Raw genomic sequence first — 27,300 nt, forward strand, 5'->3', positions numbered from 1 at the left:
AGCGGCAGCGTACGATTCCCATGTCTTGTCCATGCTATTCGCTTTTCCTAATGTGAACATACTGATGAGGAAGTGCTTGCAGGATTATCATTGCTAAGTGATGAGGCGAAGAACCGTTATAGCTTCTTGCGCTCTAAATAAGGAAACTGCCTGCCAGACATATGACCATTCAACCAAATTGGTCCTTGGAGCTCCCCTTCAGATATAACATTTTCACAAAGTTGTCCCAAGTCACTGGTCCCGGACGACCATCGGTGGTGGCTGCTCAGGTTAGTGGGGAGGGTATCTGTCTGTTGCCGGTCTATCATTGGCATGCCGTTGATGTCACAATGACGTTGGGGGTATAGGACGGCCTCTGAAGTATAAAGATAGGCCGAGCAAATATATCTGGCTGCCCACTAGTCCTCGAGAGCTACAAAACATGGTCCCCACCACTTTTCTGTTTGCTGGGCTCTACGTATTCTCTACTCATTTTCTCCCAGGCTTCGGTTTCATGTCATCAATCCCTATCTGCCTTCCAAAAATAAGCTCCTGCCGCCATGCTGAAGAGAGAAAAACAAGGAGGGCGGTATTTTTAGGGCCATTAATTCTGACCACGTGTCCAGAAGGTGAACCGGATGGCCGTCGCACAAAGACTACTCATCACTATGTCCTACGGAGCCAGGATTCACTGGACGTTGCCTGTTTTCCTTCTGCTGGGTTTCGTAGGGGACGTTGTGTTGTCGTACCCTATACCCTACAGGGCTAATGGAACGCTACTGGAAAGGACATTGGAATCGTTCTTCTCCAGGTCACTTGGAATGTCTTCCGACAAATCCGATGCAAGGTGGAAGAGCGATTATTTGCAGGGGATTAAGAGACAACGGAGGTTGTACTGCAACGTCGGAATTGGGTTTCACCTGCAGGTCCTCGAGGATGGAAGGATAAATGGGGTGCACCATGAAAGTCCATATAGTGAGTTACAGCCTGAAACTTAACATGGTGATGATATCATACAGGGGAAACGCAGCGGGATGAATAGTTATTACATCTGTACGAAACAAAGTCTCCTTAATAGTAAACTCATTCAGGATTAGAAACCCAAAAATTCTGATGACATTATTATCATTATTTTATATTACAATGAGGTTATTCATTGTTTTTATTACCATAATTATTTTTTTTTAATTATTATTATTAATAGTATTATTAATATTATTATTATTATTATTTACCATTATAATTATCATTAATAGTATTATTAATATTATTATTATTTACCATTATAATTACCATTAATAGTATTATTAATATTATTATTTACCATTATAATTACCATTAATAGTATTATTAATATTATTATTTTTTAACCATTATTATTACCATTAATAGTATTATTAATATTATTTTTAATTGTTATTATTATCATTAACAGTATTATAAATATTATTATATTTTACCATTATAGTTATCATTAATAGTATTATTAATATTATTCATATTAATATTGTGATCAAGATATGTTTGTAATAGCATCATTTAATATTATTAATAATTATTATCTAATAATTATTTAATAATTTTATTAATAAAATGATACAGTATTTTTACAGTTATAATTTTGACAGAATTGGGATTATTTTATTAGTGTAATTATTATGAATCATTTATTATTAATATTATTATTATTACAATTATTGTAAGTACTATTATTAATAATTTAGTATTAACAGTATAATTACAATTATTATTATTACTATCTGAATCACTTTTTTAATATTAGATTTCATTCATCACTGGGTTATTTTTATCACAATTTTAATTTAGAATATTTTTTTTATTATATTTGTTTTATTTTATTATTTTTTTTTAATTTGTGTAATACATACTGGAATGTTTATATCATTAAATTCCTATTATTATTCGATTGCTCTCATTACTTATTATTGTTTTATAATGATTTATTGTTAAATGATAACATTATTTTAAAAAATCGACTTAAAATTTCATTTGTAAAGCACTACGAAATTTGATGGCGCTAAAGAAATAAAGATTATTATTATCATAATTCTTATTATTTCTTATTATTATTTGTACTTTTTATTATTATACAGTATTTCTAGTAATTAGTAGTATAAATGATGAGTCATCTGATGATTAATTATACAGCAATACACTATTTTTACTTTATTTCTTCAAAAATTGATTTATTTGCCCTTAAGCAAAGACTGTTTACATGTTATTCTCCATTTTTTCTAATTTTAATACTCAATATCAACTAAATGTATTAGTTTTGTGGACATAAGAAGTTCAAACAGGGATAAAAACCAATAACTATAAATGATTATTCATTGTATTTATTTTTAATTTTCTTTGGCTGGTGCAGTAATTTGTGTTATACAGACGGTCCCCTACTTAAGGACACCTGACTTACAGGCAACCCATAGTTGTCCCAGACTGCAATGATCAGCTGTAAGGTGTCTGTAATGAAGCTTTATTCATAATCCTTGGTCCCATTACAACAAAAAATGTTTAAACTCCAATTGTCACTGGGGCAAAAAAATTTTTTTGTCTGGTTCTACAATTATAAAATATACAGTTTCAATTTACATACAAATTCAACTTAAGAACAAACCTCCGGACCCTATCTTGTACGTAACCCGGGGACTGCCTGTATACATTTGTATCATATCCTATTGGTTCTATAATATATGGTATTATCTGATCGTTATCTATGCGTTATCATTGGGTTATGGATTTTATATACATTATACTTGTGTTTGTATTCTGGCTGTACCACCTGATCATACCAGAAATTTCGGAGAATGGGGGTCTACCGTATGTATTATATAGGGGAGGAGAAATACAGCCATAATATAGAGATCATCATACAAATAACTGAAGATTTCCTATTCCATCCTTTATTCATAGTTCACAGATTGGCTGATTTTACTGATATTTTAGGTGTATTATGTTTTTTATTGAGTAGAAATTATATATTTATAGGGTTTTTCATTGGTTCGGACAAATGGCTTTGTATCAATAATCTTTGGTATCAATATAGTAGATTGTGTATGGTGGTCGTCTCTAATAGTCATCAAGAACATAATGGTCTTGGTGTCCTGTGCATCACTGGAGGGTGATGTCTTGTAAAAATGGTTAAAATCTTCCAGGTTTTGGTCAATTTGCTCCAATTGGTCCATAGACTGGTCTGTAGTGTATATGTTATATGTTATAGTATAGAATGAATGAGGGTGCAATATAATATCTGATCATCACATTCTAGACCTGTGATATCCATTCTGTATCACTCCACTACTACTACATCTCCCATCATCTACAACTCGTAGCAACACAATCTCTAACATGAAGAAAGTTGGGAAAAGGGATGATGTTTATGATAACTTAATTATATGAACCCCGAATAAGTTATTAGAGTCAATTCACCGCCATTTGGTGTCTGCTGGTTAGTGGATCCAGCTCACGTAGTATCATGAAACATGCAGCATATATTGGGGACTTTACACCATTGTAACGGCATGGGGGTCAGAAGCTGTGCCCACTAAAACTTAATGGTCAATGGGAACCACAGCATCTTAGGGGTTGTCAATGTAAATAGCAGCCCCATTGGCTCCTTGCCACATAATAATGTGATTGCTGGTCCGACAATGACCCCAATATCTTCCATTAATTTGCAGGGACAGCAAGGGTGTAGCTAGAAATGATTGGGCATCATAGCTAAAAAAAATCTTACTGTAACAGGAAGTTATGGTGAGGGAATATACAGACCAACTCAAGGTAAACTTACCACTTCACCCACTAGTATGCCCACCAAGTATAATTCAACTTATTAATAGCCCCTACATAATGCCCCATTTACTTTGGCCACTGCTTTCTGCAGCCCCCAACACCTTATGCTTCCCTTTCTGTAACCCCCCAACTTATACCTTCATTTTCTGTAGCCCCCCCCCACCTTATACCTTCCTTTTCTATAGACCACCACCTTATACCTTCCTTTGTGTAGCCTCTTATCTTATGCTGGTCTGCCCGCTAAGATTACTTAGTAATGGATTCCCTCAATTCATTTTGTCGGCACAGAATATGGGAATAGGGATAGAACAGAACAATTTTCCAGCAACTTGTTTGTTTTCTGGAGACCAGCCTGGTCAGGATCTCTTGCCGTATGCCTCCTTTTTGTAGCCCCCCACCTTATGATTCCCTTTCAGTAGCCCCTTACCTTATACTTCCCTCTGTGTAGTGCCTTATCTTATACCCCCTTTGTGTAGCCTCCCACCGTATTTCTATCTATGTGTAGTCCCCCACCTTGTGCTTCCCTTTTTGTAGACCCACCTTATGCTCCCCTTTCTGGAGCCCCCTATATTATGCCTCTCTCTGTGTAGCCGCCCCCGACCTTGTGCCCCCATTTCTGTAGCCCCCACCTTATGCCTCCATTTCTGTAGCCCCCAATCTTATGCCTCCCTTCTGGAGCACCAAATTATACTTCCCTTTCTGTAGCCCCCCCCCCATCTTATGCCTCCCTTTCTGTAGCCCCAAATTATACTTCCCTTTCTGTTGCATCTGAACATATGCCTCCCTTTTCTGTAGACCCCTCTTTGTGTTTCCCTTTCTGTAGCCCCCACCTTGTGCCTCCCTTTCTGTAACCCCCACCTTATGTCACCCTATCAGTAGCCCCATACCATATGCTGCCTTTTCTGTAGCCCCCACCTTGTACCTCCCTTTAAATACCCCCTACATTATGCCTCCATTTCTGTAGTCCACATCTTATGCCTTCCTTTTTGTAGCCCCCCGCCGTATACTTCCCTTTCTGTAGCCCCCACCTTATACGTCCCTTTCTGTAGCCCCCCAGCTTATGCCTCCCTTTCTGTAGCCCCCCAGCATATGCCTCCCTTTCTGTAGCCCCCCACCTTATGCCTCCCTTTCTGTAGCCCCACACCTTATACTTCCCTTTCTGTAGCCGCCCATCTTAAGTCTACCTTTCGGTAACCCCCACATTCTTCCTCCATTTTTGTAGCCCACATCCTATGCCTCCCATTCTATAGACCCCATCTTATGATCCCCTTTCTTAAACCCCCACATCATGACTTCCTTTCTATGCAAAGGAGGTGTCCAGACCAGAACTTGGCTCATTGGACACTGGTTCAGCACAATGGGTCATGTGGAGAGGTGTAGGTGAAGGCTATTATGTAGGTGAAGTAGAGGCTCCAACCGAGTGTCAGACTGGCCCACCACAGAATCAGAGGATCCTCCAGTGGACCCAGGCTCTATCCTAATACTGGAGAAGACCATTTGAACCCATTCTTACAGGATGATCAAGGGTGGGACCCAAGAATACGTGGTTGTCCCAAGGAACCCGAATCCAACACTTCTTCAACCCCAAAATAAGCAATTCCCTGTAAATGACTAGTAATATTATATTATGCACTGTATATAAGGATTATCTATGTGGTTACAAATTTTTATCCCTTCTTTTTGGTTTCTTCAGGTCTCTTAGAAGTTTCGACAGTAGAACGAGGGGTTATAAGCTTATTTGGTGTGAAATCAGATCTCTTTGTAGCGATGAATAGCAAAGGAAGAGTCTACGCTTCGGTAAGTATTCTATGTTTCATCTTGAGGAATGTAATGGTATTTTATGGTATACATTTTAATATTAATGGCAGGATTGGGTAGAATGTAAATTCAATGTCACTTAAAGCGAACCTGTCATCGGAAATTGCCCTAATTAGCCACTAGCAGTATGTTGTCACGCAGCTGAGCATCTTCTAGATGATGTTTCTTTCATGGCCCAGTGTGGTGGCATCATCCAGAAAATCAGCTTTGAAGTGAGATATAAATTGTTTTTATGGAGTCAAGGAGGCGGAGAGTTTAACACTGAAGTCAAGCTTTCCCTGCCTTAGATTTCCCCATTCACTTTAATTGATGGTCCTGCGTCCAGGGACATCATTGACCAGATCTCCTGAAGTCCAGTCCATGATGTCTATCACATGGGAGGAGGTGTTCAAAGTCAGAGCTTGAGAGAGCTCTGACTTCAGTTTTAACTCTCCGCCTTCCTGACTTTACACATCTAACTTCAAAGTTGATTTCCTGGATGATGCCACCAAGCTGGGTCATGAAAAAAACATGATCTAAGTAGGGGCTCTACTTGAAAGCCCTTCTTGCAACATACAGTAGAGAGTCCGGGACCGCTGCAATCAAACATTGGGCCAATCACAGCTCCCCTTTAAACTATTCATGAGCACTGGTAAAATGAAAGCTGAGCTGTAATTCGTTGGACTTTCAGACAGGTTGATAAATCTGCCCCATTATGATTGTGCCCCGCGCCCCTCCTGCTCACGGGCCCCATAGCAGCCGCACACCTCTGCATGAGTGCCCAGGGGAAGGTGGGTGGATGATGTAGTACTATAACATATATTCCCAAATTAGCTTACACATTCCATTACAATAACTTCTTTCATATCCCAAATTGCAATGTAATAAAAGCCCCCCCCCCTACCTCCCCATCCCCTTTAAATAGCGCATGCAGGATAAGATTAGAGAAACAGGATTATAGCCATCAGCAAATGCATCTTTGCTTACAGCGTAAAATATTAAATGTCACGTTTTCTAATCCGGATTTCGTATCCAGTCACAGATCCCGCAGTTTGCGGTCAAATATAAGTTGCACTATAAATATATATATATTACAGGCGAATAAAAGAGGCGACTCGCTAATGTATATCAGCGAGCGGAGGGCGCGAGGGGGAACAGGTGGCATCTGACCCGTGCGTCTTGGGAGCAGAGGAGCGAGATTTATTGTTAGATGTAGACTCCCAGGCACCGTCTGTCATAACACGATCTTATCCTTTACAAATAATGACTTTCTAGAGGGTCTTGTAAAGTCACCGAAATTCGCTGGATACTCTAAGGTCACCCAGGATAGAGGCACCCAGCGCTGCGCCCGCTAGTGCTGACGTCACGGTAATCCTGCTAGGCGCTATAAGTGCCGCCTGACTTCATACACAGATATGACGGCGCTATTTTAGACCGTTTTAGCTATTAGAGTTAAGGATTATCCACATTCATCCACCGCTGCGGCCTAGGCTAAGGTTTGCAGGGAGGAGGCGACTATAAAATGACCACTTCATATCCTGTGACACACAGAACCTGCCGTAATCCTCACAGTAACCCAATCCCAGGTCAGATTTTCTGTGGAGGTCATTGTGTGCTGGAGACCACAAGGGAAGGATGAATGAATTCCAGTTATGTCATTGGAAGAACGGATATATAGATATGAGATAGATAGATAGGAGATAGATAGATAGGAGATAGATAGATAGATAGATAGATAGATAGATAGATAGGAGATAGATAGATAGATAGATAGGAGATAGATAGATAGATAGATAGATAGATAGATAGGAGATAGATAGATAGATAGATAGATAGATAGATAGGAGATAGATAGATAGATAGATAGATAGATAGATAGGAGATAGATAGATAGGAGATAGATAGATAGATAGATAGATAGGAGATAGATAGATAGATAGATAGATAGATAGGAGATAGATAGATAGATAGATATGAGATAGATAGATAGATGGATAGATAGATAGATATGAGATAGATAGATAGATAGATAGATAGATAGATAGATAGATATGAGATAGATAGATAGATAGATAGATATGAGATAGATACCCTGTTTCCCCAAAAATAAGACAGTGTCTTATATTAATTTTTGCACCAAAAGAGGCACTAGGTCTTATTTTCGGGGGATGTCCTATTTTTCCATGAACAAGAATTTACATTTATCGTTGAACAAAAAATCTATTTCTCTAACATCCGTGTGATTCTCCAAAGTCTGTATTACTTGTGACTCCATGGGCCACATTTATCACTTTTGTGCGCCTAAGTGTAGTAGTTGCGCCTAAATTCGGGCGCACTGTTTTGCCAGAATTATCACAAGCTACAACCATCTGTGATAAGTATATTTTCTGCCTCTTATTAATCACTTTACTTTAACACAGTTTAGGCTCAGTTTAGGCGCAGTTTAGGCGTAATGTTAGATTGGGGCACTTACATGTCATCCTGCTACAAGCTCCTCTCTGCTTCTCCCACATCCCAGAATGGAGATAACACTCACAGCAGCACCCAGGTGTGTGACACCCAGCACCCAGTGACCTCCTCAGCAGGGGCTTCTCCTGGAGGGGATCCCCCAGTGCTGGTCCCCTGCTGCACCCCTGTAATTCTGCACAGTATCCCCCTCAGACACACTGGTGATACTGTGCAGAATTACATGGGGGACACTTGTATGTCGTATATGCAAACTTCTGCAAACTTGTGCAAACTTCTCTCCTCTCTTGCTGTGAGCTCAGGTTTTGCAGAATATTTTGTAAATAGAAGGTGATGAACTGTAAATAGAGTCTGCAGCTCCTGTCTGTAATGTATCTAATGTATCTATTATATGTTCCAATGTCTGCAGAGTATCTAATGTATCTATTATATGTTCCAGTGTCTGGCTGAGCTTTGCTGCTAGAAATGAGCTCTTCTGCAAAGGGGCTCAGTGCTTTCTTCTCAGTTAACGCCACCTTCGGGCTGGAGTGTTTTTGCGCCCGTTTTTGCGCCTAAATGCAAAAGTCGCACGTGATGAATATCATTAGGCGCAGCAAAACATCTGGAATTGAACGATAGATGAGGGAAAGGTGGTTATTTTTGCTGCGCGGCTAATTTGACGTTTAATCGCAAAAATGGCGCAAAAACGGTGCGCCTAAACGAAAAGGCGCAAAAACAACAGAAAAAACAAGTGATAAATGTGGCCCCATGTCTATTAGAATCATTGGCCCCAATCTTCTATAAATGACCCTTCTTATCCTGGTAGCTGCTGGGATCACATTTGCAGCACAACAGCCAGTGATTTCAGTCCATGAATTCTTCCCCATGTCACAACCTTCTGCAGCATCTAAAAGATTTCCTAATACTAATGTATGGCGTGGGGGGAGCTGCTGCAATGACTGCCGCTAGGTCTTATTTTCAGGGGAAGCCTTATATTTCTAAGCTTGAACAAAATTGTACTAGGTCTTATTTTTGGGGGATGTCTTATTTTAGGGGAAACAGGGTAGATAGGAGATAGATAGAAAGATAGATAGATATGAGATAGATAGATATGAGATAGATAGATAGATAGATAGATAGATAGATAGATATGAGATAGATAGATAGATAGATAGATAGATAGATAGATAGATAAGAGATAGATAGATAGATAGATAGATATGAGATAGATAGATAGATATGAGATAGATACATAGATAGATAGATAGATATGAGATAGATAGATAGATAGATAGATAGATAGATAGATAGGTGATAGATATGAGATAGATAGATAGATAGATAGATAGATAGATAGATAGATAGATAGATAGATATGAGATAGATAGATAGGTGATAGATAGATAGATAGATAGATAGATAGATAGATAGATAGATAGATATGAGATAGATAGATAGATAGATAGATATGAGATAGATAGATAGATAGATAGATAGATAGATAGATATGAGATAGATCGATCGATAGATAGATAGATAGATAGATAGATAGATAGATAGATAGATAGAGAAAAGGAAAGTCCAAGCAGCACAGCAGTTATCCCAGGAAAACAGCAAAATCTAGTTGTGTGCAAAGCCGTAATGGGTCCGGGCAAAAAGAAGCACCCTCCAAATAACAAATGATGAAAAAGCAGCACAAAAATAGATGAAAAAAACGGTGGTTTTAATCCATAGAAGACGACGTTTCGGCTTGTATACACGTGAGCCTTTCTCAAGTCAGACGTGTGCTGCTTTTTCATCATTTGTTGTTTGTTGTTAGATAGATAGATAGATAGATAGATAGATAGATAGATAGATAGATAGGAGATAGATAGATAGATAGATAGATAGAAATAGATAGATAGATAGATAGATAGATAGATAGATAGATAGATAGATAGATAGATAGGGGGAGATTTATAAGAAGTGAGAGCAGAATTGCTCTAGCTGTCCATAGCAACCATTCAGAGCTCAGCTTTCATTTTCCCACAGCTTATAAAATTAAATCTGAGCTCTGATTGGTTTCCATGGGCAACTGGAACAGTTTTAACACTTCTGATAAATCTCCCCCAAAGACAATAAGTAGAAATATATGAGAGAGATATGAGATTCATACGAAATAAAAAGGAGATATAAAAATAAATAGATGTATAGATACATAGATACGTAGGTAATAGATACATAAACAGATATGAGATAGATATGAGATAGATAGATAGATAGATATGAGATAGATAGATAGATAGATAGATAGATAGATAGATAGATAGATAGATAGATAGATAGATAGATATGAGATACATAGATAGATATGAGATAGATAGATAGATAGATAGATAGATAGATAGATAGATATGAGATAGATAGATATGAGATAGATAGATAGATAGATAGATATCAGATAGATAGATAGATAGATAGATAGATAGATAGGAGATAGATAGATAGATAGATAGATATGAGATAGATAGATATATAGATAGATAGTAGATAGATAGATAGGAGATAGATAGATAGATAGATAGTAGATAGATAGATATGAGATAGATAGGTAGTAGATAATTGATGGATATGAAATAGATGAGATAGATATGAGACAGATGGATACGAGATAGATAAATAAAAGATAAATAGATAGGGAATATATAGATATTATAAAGATGGATGGATAGATATAAAAATACTTCAGGGTGTCTTTATTCCATGTTGCGATGTTTCGGTGGCACAAAACCTTTTTCAAACCTAGATGTATAGCCATATACTGGGTCATTGATCTTATTTCCCTCTTCCCTGCGTTAGTTTTGCACCCTTTGGGACAGAACATCTTAGTCTGATGCTAGTTTTTCTGTATTTTTTGTGTGACTTTTTAGGCGCATTGTGGTATTTGCACAATTTTTTGGTTCTTTTTCCAGCAATTTGCAGAGTTCTCTGTGTAGCAGTTTCCTGGTTTGCGCCTCATTTGTCTTTATATTTCTCCTGCTTCCAGATTTTTTGACATTGATTTGCACCTAGTCCTGACCGCGCGTAGGATAGACAATGGTAGAAGATTTGCACCTTCTTTCAAATTTGCTCCTAAAAAAATCTCAAAAAAACCTGCATTTGACAAAGAGCACAAACTACAAAGACAAAAAGGGCGCAAATCACATAGAAACATAAGGAAAATGTAATAAATGAGCCCCTGTTATTTGGTTGGTGCAGACGCTTTGTTAGTGAAAGTGTCTAAATTTTGGCGGAAATCAAAAATATTAAGTAACTCCCCCCCCCCTCTTTCCATGGGTCAGACATTCCAGGAATATCCTATATTATAGTATTATTTATCCCATATAATTCCAGGACAGATTCCAGATTATCACGTCTTCTCGGTTAAAGGTACCGTATATACTCGAGTATAAGCCTAGTTTTTCAGCACAAAAAAATGTGCTGAAACCACAAACTCGGCTAATACTCGAGTTAAAAAAAATATGGGTTTTACCGGGTTTTTGTGGTGAAATTAGGGGCCTCGGCTTATATTTGGCTCGGCTTATACTCGAGTATATACGGTATTTTACTGCCTGTTCAGATTGTGCAGTATTAATCCCTTTCTGGATGTACAGTATGAATGTTGCCTCTTATACTGAGAATGCAGATTTTTGGAATCCCTCTGAGCTCTTCCCCGTAATCTCTCTCCGAGCAGCGACCACAAGATCACGCATGTCTTATGTTAAGTACAATCCGTCCCCGGACGCCTCCTCGTGTTCTGCAATTAGTCAGGAAGACTAAAAGACTTATACAAAGTGGGACTAAGTGGCCCTGGCCGGATCTGCCCTTTCATTTTGGAAATAGATTACATATTTATCCGAATAAATGGATCGTAATCTAAGATTACAACGTGTATTGGGAGATACATGCAGCTATTCTGCCCTTAAAGGGAATGTACTGTCCATGGTGACCATGTAAAACTGCAGATATTATACTTTTCTATATGTTGTTAGTAGCAGCAAGACTGTGAAGATTAGATCTAAATTTCAGGATTGTAGCACTGGCAGCGCGTACTAACACTGCTGTGCCGTGTCTCCCTTCTGCTATGAGTGACTATTTAGAGCAGAGATGGTTTGGGAAGAATTTTCATGCATAAGAGCTCAGAGCACAGCAGTGGTAGGACCAGCAGCAATCCTGGGATATAAATCAATTTTATTCACAAAATAAGTCAATACCAATAGTCAATAGAGTCAATAACTGCACAGGGAACAGCAGCGATGGTACAAGCCCCCAGTGCACTTGGAGAAACTACGATCCTGAAATCTAAATTTATTTTTTAACAGTCCTGCAGTTACTAATAACACTCACAAAAAAAGGCAATAATAAAATTCAAAAGAGTCAATCCTAACACTGCCTGCACAGAGCACAGCCTGCACAGGAAAAGCCAACAGTGCACTTGGAGAAGCTACAAATCTGAAATCTAAAACAAATTTTAACAGTCCTGCTTTTAGTAATAACTTTCACAAAAAAAGCCAATACCTACAGTCAATAGAGTCAATACCTAACACTCCCTGCACAGTGCAAAGCAGTGTTAGGACAAGCCCCCAGTATACTTGGAGAAGCTGCAAATATGAAATCTATGTTTAACAGTCCTGCTGTTACTAATCACATTCACAAAAAAGCCAATACCTATAGTCAATAGAGTCAATACCTAACACTCCCTGAACAGAGCACAGCAGTGAAAGGACAAGCCCCCAGTGCACTTGGAGAAGCTACGATCCTGGAATCTAAATCTATTTTTAACAGTCCTGCTGTTACTAATAAAACTCACAAAAAAAGCCAATAATAACAGTCAAAAGAGTCAATACCTAACACTGCCTGCACTGAGCACAGCAGTGTTAGGACAATCCCCCATTCCACTTGCAGAAGCTACGATCCTAGAATCTAAATCTATTCTTTACAGTCCTGCTGTTACTAATAAAACTCACAAAAAAGCCAATACGGATTGTCAGTAGAGTCAATACCTAACACTGTCTGCACTGAGCACTGCAGTGTTAGGACAAGCCCCAATTCCACATGGAAAATATATTTTAACAGTCCTGCTGCTACTAACAACATAATAAAAATAATAATAATATCTTTATATTTTTAAATAATAAATATAATAATAATATTTTTGGTTAATATTGTTATTTCCATCACACATTTTCCCAATTTTTTTTGTTTTGTTTTCCAGCCAACTTTTCAGGATGAATGCAAATTTAAGGAAATTCTGCTATCCAACAACTATAATGCCTACGAGTCCCAAATGTATCAAGGTTCCTATCTGGGATTGAGCAAACACGGAAAAATTAAAAGAGGAACCAAAATTTCTCCAGCTATGACAGTCACACATTTTCTTCCGCGAATATGACACGGATGGCGCCGGATGTGCCTTGTAATTTTTTAAATTTTTTTTTTTTGCACATGTGAATAATCCTCCCAGGTAAAATATTTATACAGTAGTAGAATATATGTATATTTGGATGGAGATGTTTCTACCCGATCACCGCACCTGTCACCCATCTATAATGTGTTTAACCGCCTAGAAACACTCAAGTCAAAAATTTTTTTTTTTTTTTTAAATGTGCTATTTTTTAGTACAGTAACATAATTTATCCCTGATGGATAGAGGATACGAATTGGGAGCTTTGATTTCCAAAGGACTCTTCACCAATTTATTTTCCGGTAGGAACATTTTTTCTAAATAAAAACTTGTGGTCCTTTATTATAAGTCTATGAAATACTGGCCATACCTCAAAAAAAAAATCAGCTTTGGGTTTCAGAAGTTTGTGCATGTATATTTTTATTACTACTATTGGTTAAAAAAAAATGTTGTAATTTTTCTTTGAAGGTTTTCAATTTTTTGGTTTGAGGGTTTTTCTTTAGTTTTTTTTTTTTTGTAAAAGCTGAATGTTTGTAAAAAATTATTTAAAAAAGAAATTACTATTTTTTACTGGAAAATCCTTGGTCGGCCAGAGCAGGGACAAAAAAAATATTTTTAAAAAATGGAATAGCTGTAGCTACTCCAGTCCTTTGTTAACACTCCCAGCTGGGCCAGATTCTTTGGCAGTCATGTTACAGAAGGAAGAATCGGGGTGTTCAAAAGTGAAGTCAACATTCTCCATCATGTGACCAATGAGGTCCCTGATTGGCCTTAGTGGTCACATGACCGGTGACACTTCCTGCCCAGATTGGACACTTCCTATCCAGGACCAGACTAGGAGATGAAGCAAATTAATTTTTTTTTTTGCGCTCCCACTCTACCCAACAAGGGTTTTCCAGTTTACCTGGAGGTGGTAAGAATGTTTTATTTATTACTAAACGGCAAAAAGAAATTATATCGTCAACCAGAACTTTGCTTTGAAATTGTGCACTGTGGGTATCTGAAAAATAAGAGCTGCTGAAAAAAATGCCACTTTAAATGTTAATAATTTATTCTACTAAATTCTAAAATTTGAGTATAAATGAAAGTTTTTTTTACAAAAAAATATGAAAATACATATTTATATTTTAGTGTATATTTATTCGATTATTATTTAATATTCGGTTTAGTTCCATTTATTAAAAAAAAAATTCCACCAAAAAATTCAAGGAGATGTCGAATGTGTGCTCAGAAATGGTTAAAAACAAAAAAGTAGTGGTACTCAATCAGAGATCCTCCAATGTTCTTGCACTGATAGCTCCCTGGTCTTAATACATACAGGAAATGGCAGGAAATTCACAATCAACCAATAACTGACTGCCTCCACTGGAGATTGACTAAATGAACTCTGTTGGAGGAGGGTTCACTGAGGCAGTCAGTGATTGGCTGATTTCCTGCCATTTCCTGTATGTCTAGACGGGACCAGGAAGTTAGAGAACTACACATGGAACTGTACTGGGAAGACTTCCTATGTGCCATGTCATGACTTTGTGTTCAAAGAGAGATTTGTATTTTTCATGCTCCGCCTCCCCCGCACTGCACAAAATATTATAATGTACCCAATTTTTCTCAGTGTTAATTAATTGCCCCCGATTGACCCGATATGACCCATAGACCTTCGTTCATCTTCATGGATGGAATTTTAAGAATATCTGTTCAGATGGGACATATGGAGCTTTAGTAAAAAAAAACGGGCACAACAACAGATGAAAGTCAAGGCACTCACCAACTGTGAAAAACTTCTTTATTCAATGCTGGATGGGGGTCATTACAACACAGGAACGGACAGTTTCTGTAGAGAAATCGGTACTATGAAAACCAAAAAATATCATGCAAAACCTCTATGATCTTACATATACATGGTGTGGGCAGACAATAGAAATTGGGACTTGGAGAACAAAGACCTTCATTATCTATGTGCCCATGCATAGGTTGCCATGGTGCCACCATAGAACTCTGTGACCTAGTTTTCGTGAATGGACCCCCATTGTGGTTTACAGATTGGGAAAGAATGAGTTTATGGAATCAGACAAGCCACTGGTAAAGTTTGTATGCAATTGCATAAATCATGTATGGATTTGGGTATCTACAGTATGTTGGGGAGAAGGTTGAGAAAATAACTTGAGAAGAAGTTAAATGTGGCGGGAAATAGTTGTGTGGATTGGGAATATTCATTTTAAAAAGGGGAAGTCGTATGGGTAATCCCATGTAGTTTCCAAATATCTACATAAGCTTCTGAAGGACTCAATGTTTTATAGCGATACAGTTAGGCCTCAAGATGGTTTTATTGAAAGTCCATTTGTCTTCTGAGTATAGGGTCACTAAGACCATAGAGTGGTGCTCAACGACCTCTATCTATTTGTCCTGGACACCAGGTATGGTCTTTGATACCACCAGTGAGATATAACAACAATGTCGTGTCCGTGGATCATTTCTGGTTGGATTTCTCTTTGTTGGGGACAGATTTTCCAACTAACTATGACTACGGTAAGTTCTGGAATGTTCTGGAAAATAATGTGGCCGTTCTAAGGTTGTATTTGGAAACAGAGGCTACATGGGAAGAAGGGATACATATATAGTTGATATAGTTGGGTGGTGGCCTTGTAGTATTTGGTCAAGTCCAATTATTTAAAGGTTGTATTAAAGTGAAGGTAGATGAGATCTGCTGGTTGTGGTATTCAGGCCCATACAGACTCAGTTTTCTTCTTGGAATGTTGTCTACAAATTTTTTGAGATATATTCTGATATTAGAGGCTCCTCATAGGTGGGGCCAGTGAGGACATTATCACTTGAAAGGTTCTTTCTACTTCTTGGGTGAAGGAAAACCGCTCCAATATCTACATAGTTTACCCAATTGAAGTAGCGCAAAGGATTTTAAAAAGATTACCTAGGTGTTTTTATTGGGAGCTCTCATAAAGGGCATCAACATTGCCAGAGATCAAAACATGGAGTCAGGTCAAATTGCATCCCATAAAGTTGATATTTGGTGACCCTGTCAAGATATTAGATTGTTGTTTTAGAGACTGGTGTAAAATTCAAGTATTCAGGGTGGAACACGTGTGTATGATGTGGCGGTATTAGTCTATTTTTTGCCCTATTTTCTAAGAATGACCACCAACCACCAATGATGTCCGAGGCTCCTTAATCCCAAACTGTTTCATTGTTTCCACTGACAAAGTGACGGGGAATAGCTGACATACCAGTACAATAGCGTTACATCAGGGTCATTTTGGGCCATTGCATTCAGTCACTTAATGGAAAGCAACCTGAAATATTCCGAGCGGACATAAAATGTAGCGTCTCCGTGTGTGGCGTTTCGTCTCCCAATGCGGAATCCTTGGAATGCTCACAACACAGCAGGTGCAGATTCTGAACCATGGGTTGCGTACAATGCCAAGAGCAAAATAACAGAAGGAAACAATCTTTTTTTTTACTAACTATATATGTCTTGTTTGATGTTTAATAAGATTTTCCAGTGCCTTATTTAAAAGGGTTGTCTGCTTTGTACAGTCCGTTTTAATTGGAAGGGCTTTGTTGAGAGGCCACCAACGATCCGTTGTTATCTGCCTGGGAACCTAAAACAAAGGTTTAAATTCCCTAGAGTGCATCCAGTGGAGAAATGAGGCATGACATAGTACTAGTCTTCCAGAGGGGGGCGCTCATGCCAAACCAACTCAGGAGGGAGGATACCCAGTCTGCCCACTCATGACTAATTGGAGAGTTGGCCAATTTTGTAGGGCTTCCATGTGAAGCTGAACTAGTTGTGAGGAAAGCTTATAACTATGAGGTTACCCCATAGTCCTTCAAGAAAACGGTGATCTAGAAAGTTTTTTTGTGACCATCCCCATGCCATTAGTTAGCTTATTGGATAAGTTGCCACCAGTTATCAACCATCTATGGTCATCACGATGAATAATCACTGAATCACTGAATAATCAAGATGTTTCTTTGAAGCTGGAGGTATCACTGACACCATTAATATCTGTTGGGATGGGGAAAGTCAACACTGTCTCACCTATGTTCTTGGATTAGATATTGTGTGCTGCATGGTCAGGCCAGGTCCTCTGGACAGGGACACTCTTGCCAACAAGCTCAGGAGAGAGGCTCCCAGTCTGCCAACTCATGACTTATTTGATAGTTGGCCAATTTTATGGGACTTCCAGGTTAAGGTGTGCCGTTCAATGTACTTGTGAGGCAAGGAACTTGGGATACAAGCTTATGTCTGTGATGCTACCGCATAGTCCTTCAAGAAAACAAGGATCTAGAAAGTTTTCTTGACCAGGCCAATCCCGTTAGTAAACGTAGTGGATAAATTGCCACTAGTTATCAACCATCTATGGTCATCACACTGTGTGGGCTAGACGTGTAAGATGTTGGAGCTGAAGGTATCACTGATGGGAAGAGTGGAAATTGTTTCATCTATGCTTTTGGATTTGGCCACTGGGTGACCAGTGAGCATGGTCTAGGAGAGCAAGATGTTTTCTCAAAAAAGTTTTCTTTTTAATTTATTTATGTATGTGACCATATCTAATAAAATTCATTCTATGGTGCTTCAATAGGTCACCTATGACTCCGAGCACTCCTTGTGTAGACATTATATGGCTGTCCCTTACGCAGAGCAAAAGAAAGTTCCCTGCCTATTCTTGAACTGACATCTTAGAGACCCATCCAGCTCTCCTGTCCCAATTTATGCCAATCATTTTTAGACCTCCTAAAAATATACAGCGTACTGTAAAGGTCAGCTTTGCATTAACAAGTTGTCTTCTGGGAATCAAAGCCATAATTAGTCAGTTCCTCTGTTGTGTTTGTGTGATGCTCCTCTAAGGAAACATTCTAAGAGCCTTTACTTCTACTGAAGATATTTTTGCTAGACTTTACAAGGCATTAAACTTTAAAAGGGTATATGCAGTAATAAATTTGCCTTCTACTATGTGTTTCTACGGTTACAGACTACAAACAAATAGAGTGCAGTCTGATACTGCAGTCACGGTCTACTACTTCTTGGTACTGTACAATTTAGTAAAAAGTAGGGGACCGGTGCAGGGTTGGACTGGCCCACCAGGTTATCAATGGATCCTTTAGTGGGCCCAGACTCCAACCCCATGGCAAACCCCTGATGTCAGATAGAAACTTCCCGGTCTTGACTACTATTTTGAGTGTGCTCTATTACTTCTAGTTTTTGGCCTCTCCTCCTGGCTGGTAGTGGGACCCACAATAGGTGGCCTCCTTTAACCACGGGACGTCACTTGTGATATAAGAGTAATAGATGTCCCTTGGTCTGAGGAGGCCACTGATTGGCCAAATCGGAGCTGGTTTCCCCCCCAACACTTCTGGGGGAACCATCAGTGATGAAGAATGGGAGACTGGCACATTGAGGGAACCAGGGGTGGGAGAAGGGTACACTTTCTTTCTTGTTTGGAAGCCCAGCCCTAGGTCCCCAGCTAAGTGATATCAAATATTAAAGGGGTTGATCCACAGTCAGGAGTTTCTCCTATCGACTTGATCGAGTGAGTTCCACTGCTGGGATACTGTTGTGTGTGTGGAATGGAACTACATATGATGATAGCCCATCCTTCAACTATTCCAAGCAGAATTACATCATCCCAACAAAAAGTTAAGCTACGTTAACTATTTGTCTCCTCTGCATTTATCCAGACCAAGTGGTGGAACATGAAAGGATAAAAGCCAAGAGGAACAGAGCAGAACAAGAACATAGTAAACAATAGTACAGCAGGATACACCATTGCGATGCTCTTGTAGAACGTTGACAAAAACTTGTGCAATGTTGCCTGCTGGGAGTGAGAACCAGAGCTGCTGAGAGACTGTTTGTTACGATCTTCAATGAATAGGGTCAGTTGTCATTTATCATGTCATATTGCCCACCAGCTTCTCCGCTGTGCCATTATACTGCCCTAGGCAAGTTTCTGTAGATCCATGGTGGACCTTCTCTAAGAGGAGGAGGTATGGATGGATGGTTGGTGACACCATGTCCCTTCTTGGAACTGCAGTTGTATAGCTAATGTATACTCTATCACTCCACTTTAATGATCGACTCCTAACCTCACCCATCGACTCCTAACCTTACCCCTTAAATGAGGAACACGTTAGAATCAACTTCTACAGGTACAGCTGTGTGTGTCGTAAAGCTAAATATTAGATTGATGGGGTCTCACTCTTGGCGCTATCACTAAACTATTCCCTTTATCTTGTACTAGATACAGTACTATACATTTAACAGTGGCTGTTGATATTCCCGCAACTGGGACGAAGTTGTAGTGTACTGAAATACTACTTAGAGAAGCTGCTTACAGTATTGAGCTGTGCCTAGTAAGCAGTCAAGGAGTACACAGTAGTTTAGCATGGGTGCCCATAATGCATGATGAGATCAAAGGGAGTTTGGGATAGAGATTTAAGGGGCATATTTATTATACGCTGGCGTTTACTGCCTCCCCCCAGTGCCAGGTGTGACCTGTTGTAGTTTATGCACAGGCTAGGGCGCAGGCTATAGGCAGTGCATAGCCACAGGGAAAGAACGGCCCATGTGGGGCCCACTACATGGCCCGGCACTGCCCCCTGCTGAACCGGCGTAGTGGGTGGAGTAGTCGCATTTCCCAGCTCTGCACCTTGTACTCCTGTTTTTAGGTATATAAGGCATGATAAATCCCCCCATAGTGTCCTCCTCAGGGAAGCTGATGTTAAAGTGGTTGTCTAATATTAATAAAAACTTTAGTGGTTGGTTGAGGTGGGGGGCTGTGAAAAAAAAGAAATCTGTACTTACCTCCTTCGGCACACTCGGTGTCCCATGCCACTGTCTGTCCCCGCTGTGACGCAGTTTGCTTACAGGGGCACGGCACCTCCACTCTGACAATGCGGCCGCATGGCAAGCCCTCCCGTCCCTATTCTTCAGCGATGTAGCAGCCGCGGGGACAGGAGATGGGTGGGCATGCCAGGTTATCAGAGTTATCAGAGTGGAGCTGCCATGCCCCAGTTAACAGACAGTCCCCCCACCCAGTGAAGTTTTTATTAGTGTTGGACAACCCCTTTAAGGAGAATCAAGATCCATAAGGTCCATAGGATCCGAAATTCACAGCTTATTCTTAGTTTACATTTGCACAGTTCCTCTGGCTCCTGTCTTTGTGGGAATCTATAACGGGCTCCAACGAAGACCCCTACAATCCCCAGTTTAGACCTCTATAAACCATATTTAGTGACTCAAAGATAAGACCTTATGTGAGCGATAGTGGTCAAATAGATATGGTGGTCTATCGTCAGAATGCTGATTCCCATTTGCTTGTTCTAATTCCCCATGCTATAGAGAACATGCAATAAGTAACTAACTGTGCCCACTATGAGGGATCTGTGATTGAAAAAGGCCATGCACCATATATATGTGTCGGCAGCAACCTCTTAGGCCTTGGAACTTTGACACCAACATCAATGTTCTCATGAGAACATTTAGCCATAACTGCTCTAAAGTGTATGTCGTCAGCTAGTATATGGGTACGATTAGGTAGCCCCTATATGTTCAGTAGGGATGGCAAAACTGAAAGCATCAGTTTGGGTTGGCGATTGGTGTGAACTCGGTAATGAGCGTCTACATTGTTCATGGCCAATCCAACTATTGAATCAGATCAAACCAATGTTTTGTCCAAAAGTCTCAGAATGGGAGTGTATGTTGGTGTGTACTGAGAAGGAGGTAGACTAAGTTTATCTAGGCGATTTCTTAACGTCCACCCACCTATGATGTAGTCTTCAAAATGGCCTCCATTGGTCAGACCAATGCTTCATCCAAGAGTTGAGTGTACGTTGGTGGGTACCAAAAAGGCAACAGATTGAGTTTATCTATGGTATTTTCTAACCCCACGATAAACGTTGATGTAACCTTCAAAATGGCTTCCTCCATCGATGGATTAAGGACTGTGGGTCAAAACTTTTGTACATTAACCCCTCAAAACACAACAGTGTTTACCTCATTTATATATTTTTTTGCTTCCGATTCCACATTTCTTGCACACACACAAAACTCATCGTGTTCTTACCAATGAAATATACCTCATTCTGGAGTAATACTGATTTCTGACAAAAGATTGTAAATTTATAAGTAAGCAGAAATATGCAGTCATGTTATTTCTAAAAAAAAAGTTGTGCTTCTATTTTTTATACATATGTGCTGTGCACAAAACTTTTCGTGTAATCCTGAAATAAAAATTTTTATGTATCGTGTTGCATTTTGGTGTTTCATTGAAAGTTTTTCTTAAAGGGACCAGGGGCGTAACTTGAGGGGTTGCAGAGGTTGCGGTCACACTCGGGCCCAAGAGGTTTAGGGGGCCCTTATGGTGTCACTTTCCCATATGAGAAGACTATTACCGTAAACCATACATCATAGTCAAGGGGCCTGGCACAGACTTTGCACTGGGGCCCACCAGCTTCTAGTTACACCACTGAAAGGGACACAAATGGTAAAGTCGCAGTTTGTTATTCCATAGGATAGGAGATAAGTGTCTTTACTTTGGGGGTCTGAGGCCAAGGACCCTCAATTATAAGAGGGAGGGCCTATGGATGCTTTGAAGTGCCCCAATTGGTGCACAAGCCCAACCCCATGTCTGGTGGACATGTGTTACGCCAACTCCATTCATTTGTGAATTCCGGGGAGACGATTTCCAGCAGTCCCATGCAAGTTACAACAACAGTGGTCAACCACGTGCACCTTTAGTCCCATGGAGCACTTGCTGGCCCCTGTTCCCATATTCTCCAGAAATATTTTGCCATAATTCCCCACTTACCAGTTGCAATGTCTGACACATCAATACTTATCGAAATGGCTGTCTAGAGATTTATCCATTGAACATATGACCAACAGGGGTCCAACTGCAGGTAACCCATTAATCATGTGTACAGCGGTACCCCAAATTTGAGAGGAGCTCCAATCAACCAGTTCAACCGTTATGGGGCTTCTGGAGATCACCAAATGCTCGTCCATAGTGTGTAGATACAGGGTACCTCTGCCCATGATCATTGGGGAAGGGGGGGGGGGTCATAGTAGTCTCCCACCATTCCGATTGCTAGTATTAATCAAGTCAACAATATCTCTGACATTCATTTGGCAAAGATTTTACAAATATATTAATGATTGCTAAGGAATATTAACTAAAACTATGGATTATTTGTTCAGGTGGCCTCTTTGAACTACAACCCAAAAAATACAAGTACACAGGTGGCTATGTGGGTTGAAGGGGATGAATGGGAGAATAAGATTAAACCCTATAGTATATATTACACACAATTATATAACCAAATGATCCTGAGACCACTTAAACCCTGACACAGGGTTGGCTCCAAGTTTCAGTAGGCCCCTGGGCGACAGTAGGCCCCTTTGCAGTAAACTCACATGGCGGTATTAAAAATTCTGAAATTAAAACAGTCCCTTGTTCCCTAAAATATTCCCTAGTTTATCATCCCAAACAGCCCCCTCATGGTTATTTTATATAAGCCTCCCTCACCCCCATGGTTTCCTTATGTACCGCAGCAGCTCTGGGCCCTGGCACGTGCCCGGGTATGCTCAATGCTGGTGCCAGCCCTGCCCTGACTCATAGCTTATTTCAACCTTTAGAGAAATAACGGGACTTATTTACTAAGGGTCCACGGAAGGCATTTTTGTCAGATTTCAGAAATTTCTGGGATTTGCACCGCTGTGACCGCTATTTAGAAGGGGATTGTGTTGCACGCGATTGGATTTTGGTGCCAACTTTCATGCAACAGAAATCAGGGGGCGGGCCATCGGACGATCCAAAGGATTCGAACTGAGAACAGGATTTAATTGTGTCACAAGACATGCACTTACATGCACCAGGAAGAAGAAGGTGAACTCCAGCGGACCTGAGCGGGGAAGCGACACTTAGTGTCGATCTTAGTGAATCGTGGCACAATGCATTCAAGTTGGACGCGCCGGAGAATGGTAAGTAAATGTGCCCCAATATGTTTTCTTCCATCTCAAAATTTGTATCAAAATCTTCCACCCAATACTGTATGTACATGGTTATCTAAAAAAGTAAGCTGACCCTCCCACAGGCTGAGAACAGCAGCTGCAGCTTCCAGAAGAAACAGCTTTCGAAACAAAAATCTCACAAGACAAGACAATAAAAATTTGCTCGAATGACCTAACGTAAGAGCAAGAGAATCCTCCAGTACAGGGGTCCCCAAAATTTTTACATAGGGGGCGTTCACTGTCCCTCTCAGACCGTTGGAGGGCCGGACTGAAATTTAAGAATAAAAAAAATATAAGAAATTCCTTGAAAACACAGCGCTAGCGGTACATGTGACCGCATCCGTAATACACTGGGCCCCCCTCAATTAATTATTTAATATACTGCACCCCTTTGTGAACTATTTTATTTATTGGCCCAATTAATGACTTAATTGGGTCAATTAATTATTAAATATGCTGCCCTCCCCCCCATTAATTACCAGACTGCCCCTCATAATTAATTATTTCCTATGCTGCCCCCCACCATTAATTATTTCCTATGCTGCTCCTTATAATTAATTATTTCCTCTGCTGCCCCCCACCATTAATTATTTCCAATGCTGCCCCTTATAATTAATTATTTCCTCTGCTGCCCCCCACCATTAATTATTTCCAATGCTGCCCCTTATAATTAATTATTTCCTATCCTGCCCCTCATAACTATTCCCTATGCAGCCCCTCCATTATTATTTGCTATAATGGCCCCATAATTCATTATTTTATATATTAGGGCTGCCACAATCTTTCTATTGCTGTTTTAAAAAAAAAATTAAAAACCCTGTACTTACCTCTGGTTCCCGCATCTTCTTTCTTCTGGCTGCTGCCGGACAGGAAGGGGTGCGCGGCCGCGTGATGATGTAATCACGCGGCCGCGCATCCAGGTTCAAGGAGCGATGTGCGCCGGGGTTGCCTTCCGGCCACATCACTCCACCTGCAATAATAGTGGTCGTGGATAGCGGCGTTTCCGCCCACATCGAGCACTATTCAGTGAGGGGCAGGAGCTTCCTGTCCAGACAGACGGAGGCCCCTGCCCGACTGCTGAAGGACGAGGCCTACTCATTGACTCTATTGGCGCTCCAAGCGCTGGATAGGACGGGGGCCGGATAGAAACTGTCCGCGGGCCGTAGTTTGGGGACCTCTGCTCCAGTAGATACAAATTTTCATACAACAGTAGGACTCACTATGGTCCTTAATTTAAAGAAATGGTAAAGATTGGTCCCGCTCCCGGATTCTAGCCATGTACGTTTCTGTATCTTCTAATACATGATCCGGATCTCAGTGTATGGTCCAGTACATTACCAGGCGTTCTCCAACTCTTTACAGCATTGACAACAAGGGTCATGAATTTTTCTTAAAGGTACAGATACTAAATTGGGCCGACACTAGAGAGCGATCCTCTTCTGCTGACTCAATTTTCTATTTACTTCAGTCACTGGAGAGATAGGGATCAACAGACACAAACACAATATATTATTAGGTCATTGACATATCTGAGCCTATTTCTAATATTAACTTGGCAAAAAAAGTCAAAATGATATCAACGAGTGGCATGAGATATCTGAAAGAGAGTAATCATTTGTTCAGGTAGGTCCCTAGAACACAAACAGCTAAAACTACAAAAATACAGGTGCGTACGTGGGTGGAAGTGAATAAACATCAAAACAGGAGTACAAACTGTGACCACGTTGGAAATCAAAATCATGATATCCCCCCCCCTTCCCACCCCAAAGGTCTAACAGCCAGTCTCATCCTCCTATTGGCATTAGGAAGAGATGAGCAGATCCAAACTTTAGGTTCGGCATCCTCCGTTCGGACAATCTGCCTAACCTGGATATGTTGCTCGATGAACTTGGCATGGCTGTGATTGTCCAGGTGTGTCCACTAGGTATCCACCTGGCCAATCACAGCTATGCCTAGGGGCGTAAAGCTACTTGATTGGCATCGAGAAATATGTCCGGGGTAACGGAATAAGCCGAACCTAAAGTTTGGGTCCGCTCATCTTTAGTGCTGGGAAACCATAACAAGGTATATCTAACCCTTTAATATTCCCACATTCCTCCATACACAACCAAAGTATGCTACTAGGTTCCTGCTGGTTCTGTATCCTGCTTACACTACCTGCTTGAAAAGTGAGTAAAGATATTGGGGCTTATGTACTAAGGGTCCACGGACACAGTTTTGTTGGACTTTCCGACGTTTTAGGGTTTTGCATGGCTGTGACAGATATTTAACAGGGGACTGTGTTGCACGCGATCGGATTGTGGCTCAGCTGCGCCGGCTTTCATGCGACAGAAATCGGGGGGCAGACCGTCGGATGATCCAACTGATTTGGACTAAGCACAAGATTTGATTTTCAAAACATGTCGCAAGATCAATCACTTACATGCACCATGAAGAAGAAGAAGGTGAACTCCGGCGGACCTGAGCGGGGAAGCAACACATGCAGGATATCGGGCGCACGATCTTAGTGAATCGCGGCACAGTGCATGATCGTCGGATGGGTAAGTAAATATGCCCCGATCTGTTCATCCAACTTGTACAGGGTTATCTAGAAGCAAGGAAGCTGTCCCTCTCAAAGGTCGAGAAAAGTAGAGGCAGCTTCTCAAAAAGTTGTCTCAAAAAGTTGTCAACAAAAACTGGTTGCAAATCACGATCAAATGATCTTAGTAAACACGGAAATGACTTGAATCTATATACCGTGCCTGATGAAGAGACTGAGTAGACTTGAAAGGTACAGCTGTCGTCAACCATTTCAGTTAGCCAAAAAAGGTATCAACAACTGAGGACTCTCAACTTTTATCTATTTAAGCACTGGCCACAAAGAATCTTTTAACTTTTATAGACATCCGGTTGGACTGACTGACAGGAGGGTATGAAAAAATGAAAATACGTTTTTTAGCCTCTTTTAGCTACCTTGTAAGGCAGCTTCCTTGACATCAAGCATGGCCTACAAGAAGCCTAATGACATGATGTGGGATTAAAACCACATAGGAGAGTATGAAAACACTCAAGTCAGGTTCAACATTATGTCCAACAGGGGACAACACATATTCAGTAGAAGATGGAGTATTATCTTCAGAGTTTTCAAGTGATTTTGAGCGTTAAATTGCTTCTAGGTCATAGGTCATCTAAAAGGTGAGAAAAGCAGAAAAAGTGATTATTGATGATATGTCGATACAACAAATGTCGTCCAATCTATCGATGACAGTGATATCATGACATTGTATGACATGACATGTATGTTGGTGGTGGTTTAGCTGATCGGGAGATTCGTAGATCCCTCTGGTGCCATCATGGTACATACCATGGGTTTTTCTCGAAAAAAACCTCCTCTCTGCTTACGTGACTTCCCTTGTGATTTTTATTATTATTAGTTTTAAGAGCAACAAAGTCAATGCTATCTCAGATTCAAAAAGTCCAGGTTGTACTCGGACAATCACATGTTCTATTGGCTTGAATGCACAATAAACACCAAATCCTATTATGTCATCCATATATCTATCCAAAATTGGCTGATCATTTGTTCAGGTGCGTCCTTTGATCCACAAGACAAACAGCCAAAATATACAAATATATTGAGAACTAGTTTGACCTACTCCAGCGATTTTCTTTTCCAGTGACCATGTAAAAGGGATCACCTGATACCTTCAGGGCCCAACTTGAGGGCATGACCATTCATTAAGTAGGCCGCTCATCAACCTATAAGACATTTTCCAAGATAAATATATGCCCCGTACAGAATCTGAAAAAGAGCCCTAGTTATAATAATGATTAAAGTGGAGGT

At 40.1% G+C, this 27,300-nt stretch overlaps 1 protein-coding gene across 1 annotated transcript; it reads left to right on the top strand.

The window, feature by feature from the left end:
• The first annotated feature begins 201 nt into the window (after positions 1 to 201).
• FGF6 (fibroblast growth factor 6) lies at positions 202 to 21,685 on the top strand. Its single transcript, XM_072145417.1, has 3 exons — positions 202 to 954; positions 5,483 to 5,586; positions 13,265 to 21,685. The coding sequence occupies exons 1-3, from the start codon at positions 618 to 620 to the stop codon at positions 13,439 to 13,441; spliced, it is 618 nt and encodes a 205-aa protein (XP_072001518.1). The 5' UTR covers positions 202 to 617; the 3' UTR covers positions 13,442 to 21,685.
• The last annotated feature ends 5,615 nt before the right edge of the window (positions 21,686 to 27,300 follow it).

This window comes from Engystomops pustulosus, chromosome 4 (assembly GCF_040894005.1).
Source record: "Engystomops pustulosus chromosome 4, aEngPut4.maternal, whole genome shotgun sequence".
Taxonomy (NCBI): domain Eukaryota; kingdom Metazoa; phylum Chordata; class Amphibia; order Anura; family Leptodactylidae; genus Engystomops; species Engystomops pustulosus.

Excerpts from the sequence above, each read along its gene's own strand:
- FGF6 (XM_072145417.1), top strand. The coding sequence starts at position 618 with ATGGCCGTCGCACAAAGACTACTCATCACTATGTCCTACGGAGCCAGG. Across the intron at positions 955-5,482 it reads GCACCATGAAAGTCCATATA|GTCTCTTAGAAGTTTCGACA; the intron begins GTGAGTTACAGC and ends TGGTTTCTTCAG. Across the intron at positions 5,587-13,264 it reads AAGGAAGAGTCTACGCTTCG|CCAACTTTTCAGGATGAATG; the intron begins GTAAGTATTCTA and ends TTTGTTTTCCAG.